The sequence below is a fragment of the Elephas maximus genome, chromosome 19 (genome assembly GCF_024166365.1).
Source record: "Elephas maximus indicus isolate mEleMax1 chromosome 19, mEleMax1 primary haplotype, whole genome shotgun sequence".
NCBI classification, from domain to species: Eukaryota; Metazoa; Chordata; class Mammalia; order Proboscidea; family Elephantidae; genus Elephas; species Elephas maximus.
This window is the reverse complement of record NC_064837.1, coordinates 13,493,494-13,501,746: the sequence shown is the minus strand read 5'-3', so window position 1 is coordinate 13,501,746 and position 8,253 is coordinate 13,493,494. Positions and strand designations below refer to the sequence as shown.

The window sequence follows — 8,253 nt, the reverse complement described above, 5'->3', positions numbered from 1 at the left end:
CTATTTCATCAAACTGTCTCATGAAAAATCAAGAGATGTTGTAAGAAGAGTGTCTGAGTAAGTATTGTTTTAGTTGGCTATATTTGGCACCTGAACCTGTATGTGATTGCTGTCCATGGCATTAGAGCAATAAGTATAATTTGATTTTTTTAATTCTATAATCTACTTTTGATATGTTTCTGGAGTTTAACAGCTCCTTTTCAAAGTTAAAGAAAAATACCATCCCAGATAGAGTGGGGGAAAAATGTAGAACAGAATTCAAATTCACGAAAAAAGACCAGACTTACTGGTCTGATAGAGACTGGTGGAACTCCTGAGACTGTGGCCCCCAGACTCTGCTAACTCAGAACTGAAACTGTTCCCAAAGTTCACTTTTCAGACAAAGGTTAGACAGGCCTATAAAACAAAAAAATAACACACGTGAGGAATGTGCTTCTTAGTTCAATCAGATATACGAGATCAAATGGGCAACTCCTGTCCAAAGGGAGACAAGAAGGCAGAAAGCGACTGGGCGAATGGGCACAGGGAACCCTGGGTGGAAAGGGGGAGTGTGCTATCACATTGTGGGGAGCGAAACCAATGTCGCAAAACTATATGTGTATAAATTTTTGAATGAGGAATCAACTTGAGCTGTAAACTTTCCCGTAAACCATCATAAGAAAAAAATACTAAAGCGAGGATACATATAAAATCTGTATATATACACATATATAATACATTTGCCAATGCAACCTTTTTCAGGTGTACAATTTAGTCATATCAACTACATTAATTATTTTCTGCAACCACTTCCCGTTATCTTTGCCAAATATCCCGTTACCGTAAACACTCACTGCTTATGAGTTATAATTTTGTTATATTTTTGTAACAAACCCAAACCTGTTGCCATCGAGTCAATTCCGAAGCACAGTGACCGTATAGGACAGAGGAGAACTGCCCCATGCAGTTTCCAAGGAGTGCCTGGTGGATTCGAACTGCCAACCTTTTGGTTAGCAGCTGTAGATCTTAACCACTACGCCACCAGGGTTTCCTCCTAAATAATGGACGATATATATGTATATTTTTTAATAACAGCTTTATTGAGATATATTCACATAAAAAATATTGAGATATAATTCACAAATTTAAAGTGTACAGTTCAGGAGTTTTTAATATATTCACCAAGTTCAACATTTTCATCACCCCAGAAAGAACCCCCACCACTGACAGTCACTCCCCATTTCCCTTCAACCCCTTAGCCCTAGGCAACAACTAATCTACTGTGTCCCTATGGATTTCCTGTTCTGGACATTTCACATAAATGAAATTCTACTATGTCTTTTGTGATTGGCTTCTTTTCTTAGCATAATGCTTTCAAGGTTTATCCATGTTGCAGCATGTATCAGTACTTCATTTCTTTTTATTGCTGAATAATATTCCACTGGATGGATATACCACATTTCCTTATCCGTTCATCAGTTGATGGACATTTGAGTTTCTACCGTTTGGCTATTATGAATAATGCTTCCATGAACATTAAGGTACAAGTTTTTGGTGGACATACGCCTTCATTTCTCTTGGATATATACCTAGGAGTGGAATTGCTCGATCATGTGCATTGGACCTTTGAACAATGCATCCAAAGAAGTTATTTACAAATGAAAGGGCAGGGATTTCAGAAGACTGAATGGAAGGAAGTGAGGGTGAAAGTGTAATGCATTACACGAAGATAGTAACTCAGGTTAGTCTTTGCAGTTCACCCTATATCATCTCACAGGATTGTTTCAATATCCTGGTGAGTAGAGAAGATCAGACATCATTATTATCTTCGTTTTATGGAGAGGAACCTAAGGAAGAGCGATTTGAATTTCTCAAAGTCACACAGAAAACAAGAACCAGATTAAGAGTTTTGAATTCCAAGCTCAGATCTTTGGCTATCTCGTCCCACAGTCCTGTGGTCCACTTAGCTTATTGGAGCAAACAAAGTAGCCATGGAGGTACTGTTAGAAACCTAGGAACTGGAGGGGAAAAGAGTAGTTTCAGGAAAAGCAGCTTTCTTCAACTGGATGAGGGCCAAAGAAATACAACTCCGGAGATAACTCGTTTCCAGCTTCCTGGTCATCTTCTCTGACTTACAGCACGTCAGTGGATTTTAACATTCCGCTCTTATGTATAGACAACTTTTTCTAAGGGTGCTTGTAGACAGTTTATTTTGGACACCGCAGAGCATACAAATGCTATGTAAATGATATGTAAATCTTTTTATTTAGATTCAGGAGTGGAACGGACTCTAACGAAGCCATAGGGACCAATACGGACCGTGGCTTAAACAAGATGGTGGCTGGGACTGGACCGCTCTATCTTTCTAGGTGAAACTCTATGGCACAACAGTGGCGTACAGTTTAAAGAAGTGAAGCTGACACGGGAGGTAACCTGACCATACAAGCGCGCTAGGAAAAGAAAGGCAGAGATTCGCTCGGGCTTGTGTGGGTCTGGAAGCCCCGGGTTTCGAGACAATAGGAGCTCGCCACACTGCAAGCTTTTTGAAACGTGAGCTTCGTACAAGCCCGGCGAAAGCTGAGGTGGGGCGTTCCCTAAGACGCATGCGTTCTAGAAGAGACCAGCGATACAGTGGCGTGGTCTTTTCAACGTGCGGCGTACAGAAGACGTCTGAGGTGGAAGGGGCGTTTAGGATTCCCAGTACGCATGCGCCTTGAGGCCGAGGCGTTTCCTACAGAGGGTGTGGAGTGCAGGGCTCTTTATTGCGCAGGCGCAAGGACTGTCCGGTAAGGCTAGGGATCTATCAGAGGGAGAGAAAAAGAGGGTGAAGGGATTAAAAAACCGGGAACGCATGCGCGTTGCTGACTGGTCAGGAGAGTTTAGGACTTCTGAGGGGCGGGGTCACGTGTGCGCGTCATTGGTTGGGTAGGTGGAAGGGAGGGTGGAGCGGGGAAGGGGCCTATGCGCTTGCGCAGTGCGTGGGTGGAGGGCGGAGAAGACAGATAGCACGCTTGCGCGGCTGTCATAGGGCTGCTTGGTTGGTCAGTGGGGAGTCGGCGCCTGCGTACTAAGACCCGTGTGCAGCAGCGGCGGCGGCGGTAGAGGCGGCGGCGGCGGCGGCGGCAGCGGGCTCGGAGGCAGCGGTTGGGCTCGCGGCGAGCGGACGAGTCGAGTCAGTGCGTTCGCGCGAGGTGAGAGCAGACTGGGCGCGCGTGCGCGGAACCTTGTCTTGGGTCTGGGAGGAGAGATGGAACTACGCGGGGGTCGGGGAGGGGGCAGAGTGAAGCGGCGGCCTCCGCCGCACGGGGTTCGGTGTGGGAGCGGCGCGAGGTGCGGGGAAATGCGGGCGTGCTCCCTGGTTGGCGCGCGGGGTGGCGGTTGGGGCCGGCCGGGTGACGTTGGAGCGACGCAGGGCGGGGGACGGCGAGCCGCGAGGCCGCCACGCGGGAGAGGCCGCCAGGCGGCCACGCCGGGGCGAGGGCCGGAGCCGGAGCCAGATCGGCCCGTCGGGACAAGGGTACCTGGACCGTTGAGCACCGGGCGCCGCGCGGACACGTGAGGTGGGGGAGGGGACGACTCGGTGAGAGGGCATGTGGGGGGGTTGGCGGCCGCCGAGGGGGAGGGGAGGCGGCGTGGCTCCGGGCCTGGCTGCGGCCTTTGAAGAGGGGGCGGCCGCGGCACCGGAAGTGCCCCCCATGGGCGGCTGCCCTCGGGGTCGGAGGCCACATGGCCGAATGTGGACGGGGGCCGCATGGCAGCGCAGGGACCCCTCCCCTCCCCCAGGTCCCGGCCACCGGAAGCCCCGGGCGGGCACATGGTGGGCGGGAGCCGGCAACCCCCGGTGCGGGGAGGCTTGGGCCTCGCGGGTGTCTAAAGGAGCCTGGAATTGGGGGGAGTGGGAGCCGCTCGAGGCCCGCGTCCTGACAGCCCTGAAGACCGCGCTGCGGGCATATGTTAGCGCTCCCCCACTTAACCGGCCTTTGGAAGCTTTTCTCCCGCTCCTCATGTGAAGTGAGGCGTCCGGCCAGGTGTAAGTGGCACTCTGAGCTGGGAGGCTGGAGAAGTGGGGAAACCGAGGGCGACTGAACGGTCGCCCAACTTTACTCGGCAAGTCTGGATAGCGCCTTCAGGCCCCGGCCAGAGGAGTTCCTCACCGTGATAGGCGCTCTTCACCTTGTCACTGTCTTTTCCGTTGTGACAAATTTGAGAGTTCCTCGGTTTTAAGAGTCTTTAACTCATGTAGCCTGGTATAATTTCTGCTACCAACTTTTTGCTTTCATTTTATTGTTGTTCATCGCCCCCCATATCTCCACTTTCTACTGACTGCACAGGCCAGGCCTGAAAAGCCGACAGGACCAATGCATCCTGGGAAAAGTGGGAGGGCCCTCGAGGAGAGGCTGGGTGCCTGGGTTCCCTTCGGGAACCGAGATCGTTGTGTTTGGCAGGAGGATTGGTTAGGAAACAACTTTCCTTTCTCCCTCTCAGCCGCATCTGCAAATGCGTGTTGGGGAGGCGGGAATCCCCCAAAGAGGCCTTGTGGTTTCCTGTACCAGTGACTAGGTTGTGTGTGGATGGTGGAGGGGGGGTGGTAACAGACGGGTGGGGCCCTGTCCTCCGTTCTCCACCCCCCCATTAGCCCCGCCCTTTTGCTGGCTCATAGCTGCTCACCTAATTATAGCCCTGGATATGTGTGTGGAAGGAGCCCTGGTGATGCAGTGGTTAAAGCACTCGACTGCTAACCTAACCGAAAGGTTGGCAGTTCGAACCCACTGGGCGCTCCTCGGGAGAAAGATCTGGCAGTCTGCTTACATAAAGATCTACAGCCTTGGAAACCCTATGAGGCAGTTCTGCTCTGTTCTGTAGGGTCGCTGTGAGTCTGATTATACTCCACCGTGGTGGGTTTGGTTTGGTATGTGTGTGGGAGAAGGGTGGGTGGTTTCAGCAACACCTAAGTCCTCCCTCTCCCAGGAATTCAGCCTTTGCCCATCCCTGAGATTTGGTATTCCAACTCCTTAGATCCTTTCTATCCCAAGCCATTATAGGTGGATCCAGCTATCCAGCCCTCCATGTGTACAGTAGTTTTTAGGTATCTGTGATTCCAATCAGTATTTAATGCAGAAACTTAGACCTGATTTTAGGTGGGTATGGTAATAAAGCCTTAGGGGAAAATGGAGCAGTGTTTCCACATAGGAGTGGGATAGATTGAAGGTCCTGTTACCCTTCATCTTTACTGACCCCAGTTCTTTTCTTGATTCCAGTTGGAATCGAAGCCTCTTAAAATGGCAGATGATTTGGACTTCGAAACAGGAGATGCAGGGGCCTCAGCCACCTTCCCAATGCAGTGCTCAGCATTACGTAAGAATGGCTTTGTGGTGCTCAAAGGCCGGCCATGTAAGATCGTCGAGATGTCTACTTCCAAGACTGGCAAGCATGGCCACGCCAAGGTTAGAATTTCACTTCTCCACATTTGCCTTCCCCACAACTTCAGTGTCCATGGGGCTTCCAGTAACGAGCTGTCGACAGTCCTGGCCCTGTACCTCCTTTTGCACCTGTTCAGTTCTTCTTTTTCCACATTCAGTCCTTATGTTTGTTCAGACTATATTTGTTCCCCAAGTTTTCGGCCTTTCCCATGCTTATATCTCTGTGCCTACATCATTTTCTGGTAATCCTTTTCCTTTCTTCATTTTCGTACTAGTATGCCAGCTGCTCTTCTTGACCCTTTTTGCCTCTATTTGGTTGGTCCTCCTTATTTCTGGTTTCCTGGCTTTCAGTTTTTCTGTTTGTCTCTTCCTTGGAGTCTTTATTGGTGCTGTTTTCATAACTTTGCCCCCAGTTTTTCTAGTCCTAACACAGAGTGCAGCCTTCCTCTAGAGGGGCTCCAGTGTACCTCTGAGCCTCCACGTCACCTTGCTGCCCCATTCCCTAAATCCAGCTTTCCCTTTAGACCTCTCATTGGGTAACTGTCTCTGCTAGCCCCCTCTTCTTGAGTTCTTTGCCCTCACTTTGCTTTCTTGGTTCTTAACATTCTTGCCAGGGTTTCTCTTAAGCCCTCAGGCTTTTTCTTCCTGTCAAGAGGCTATCCCAACCTGGGTTATCCTTGTTGCGTTTCTTGTTGTTCTGTTCCCTAATCACTGTTTTTCCATCTTGTGTTGACTTAACATTCATTCTGTAATACTTCCTGATGTCTAAATTCTCTGCATGCTGCATTCTGGTTTGTTTTTTTCCTAATTGCATAATTTGAGTCTTTTTTTTCCCTATTCTGCTCCCCTCTTGCCTTTTCTTTTTTTTTTTTTTTTTTTTTGGTCTTTCTTCGGTTCCTTCTCTTCTCTGTTCCTTATTTCCCACATTTTCATCTCCTTAGGCTGGTGTCCAGAAAATCCTTTCCTTTAACCTAGACTCCTCCCACTTCCCTGGACCCTTAGCACCTTGTCTAAATCTTGATAATTAAAGGTAACTTCATTTTTTTTAAGCTTGCCTGTCAATTTCCCTTGTATTGTCAACCCCAATCTCAATGGTGGGATTTTTTCCCTCAGGTTTTTTTTTTTTTTTTTTTTTTTTTTTAGAGGCTTTAGTATTTCTTTCCTGAATTGGTTCAATTCCAGTTCCCCGTATCTTTGCCCTAACATCCTAGTTTGCCTTTCCTCACCAGCCTGGAACACTGAGTCTATTTCCTCTAGCCTAGAGTTAGTTCGGGTTTTTCTTTGATGTGATACATACATACAGGTTCACCTGGTTGGTATTGACATCTTTACTGGGAAGAAATATGAAGATATCTGCCCCTCAACTCATAATATGGATGTCCCCAACATCAAAAGGAATGACTTCCAGGTATGTAGATGGTCTGGGAGAGCCTGGGTTAGTGGTTTATGAGGCGGGGGGCGGGGACGACCAGAGCTGCTTGTAGGAGAGGAGGGAAATGACAGGAAGGATATTTGGTATTAGCTATTCGCTGCCACCCCAGTTTGCCCATGGAGGCTTTGTCTTCAGACTACTTGGAGCTGTCTTCAGCTTCCTTCCCTATCTGCTCCTAGCTGATTGGCATCCAGGATGGGTACCTATCACTGCTCCAGGACAGTGGAGAGGTGCGGGAGGACCTTCGTCTGCCTGAGGGAGACCTCGGCAAGGAGATCGAGCAGAAGTATGACTGTGGAGAAGAGATCCTGGTATGGCGCACCCCTTCTCCCTTTCCTTTATGCCCACCTTTGCTCATTTTGCTTCTTTCTGAGCTTGGGTATCTGCTCAGTGGTCCTCTCTTGCTTCCTCAGATCACAGTGCTGTCTGCCATGACAGAGGAGGCAGCTGTTGCAATCAAGGCCATGGCAAAATAACTGGCTCCCAGGTAAGCAGGTGTGACGGCCTCTCCCCACAAGCACTTTGTTACCCCCATCAGACAAAGAGTTTCACTGCTCTTAATGGCCCAAGGCTTACTGTCTGCCCCCAGAATGGTCCTGCCCTCCCCACCTTGTCTCCTGTATTGAAGGTGTTGTACTGTCTTACCTGGTTTCTCTCTCCTACCCAGGGTGGCGGTGGTCGCAGCAGTGATTCTGGAGCCTACAGAGGCCCCCTCCCCCAGCCTGGCCCAGCTCTGGCCTGGCCCTTGGCTGGACTCCTATACAATTTATTTGATGTTTTATTTTGGTTTCTCCCCCCAATCTGTCGGGGACTCCCCTGCCCTTCACCCCGCTCCCTTGGCCAGGAGCAAGCAATGGCCTTGGTGAGGATGCCCTTCTCTTCTCCTCTCGTACTACAGCTCTGTTGGGGGAGAAGGGGTGGGTGCTGCTTGTGGTTTAGTTTTTTTTGTTCCTGTTTTTTTTGTTTTTTGTTTTTTTTTTTAATTCAATCTGCAATCAGAATGCTGTGGATTCTGGCAAATGGTCCTCTCAGCCTTTCCCTTACTCATTCCTGGTCTGGTCCCCTGTTCTCCATAGTCCTTTCCCCTTTCCCCTGAAACACCAGCCCCACAGACTGGGGACCAGTCCCTTCCCCTGCCTGTATCTCTCTCCAAGCCCCTTTAGATGGGGAGGGAAGAGGAAGAGAGGGGAGGGGCCTGCTCCCTCCTCAGGCATCTGGGAGGGCCCTGCCCCACGGGCTTCACCCTTCCCTGCGGGCCCTCTCCCCGACACATTTGTTAAAATCAAACCTGAATAAAACAAGTTTAATATGAAGTCCCTAACTCAGTTACTTCTTCGGGGATTTGAGGCAAATGGGTATTTGCTGTCTGGAAGCCAGAAATTGATTGAATTTGCCACTGACTTAACTGTGTACCAATGACTT

The 8,253-nt window shown here is 49.5% G+C and overlaps 1 protein-coding gene across 3 annotated transcripts; it reads left to right on the top strand.

The window, feature by feature from the left end:
- The first annotated feature begins 2,659 nt into the window (after nucleotides 1-2,659).
- On the top strand, nucleotides 2,660-8,144 carry EIF5A (eukaryotic translation initiation factor 5A). 3 transcript variants are annotated; one of them, XM_049859405.1, is made up of 6 exons: nucleotides 2,660-2,765; nucleotides 5,238-5,423; nucleotides 6,703-6,807; nucleotides 7,011-7,142; nucleotides 7,245-7,318; nucleotides 7,499-8,144. In XM_049859405.1, exons 2-5 carry the CDS (start codon nucleotides 5,259-5,261, stop codon nucleotides 7,305-7,307), a joined length of 465 nt encoding a protein of 154 aa, XP_049715362.1. In that variant the 5' UTR covers nucleotides 2,660-2,765; nucleotides 5,238-5,258; the 3' UTR covers nucleotides 7,308-7,318; nucleotides 7,499-8,144. The 3 variants fall into 3 exon arrangements, with proteins under 3 accessions (XP_049715362.1, XP_049715360.1, XP_049715361.1); XM_049859403.1 differs by lacking the exon at nucleotides 2,660-2,765 and adding an exon at nucleotides 2,989-3,170; XM_049859404.1 differs by lacking the exon at nucleotides 2,660-2,765 and adding an exon at nucleotides 3,426-3,539.
- Nucleotides 8,145-8,253: the final 109 nt, after the last annotated feature.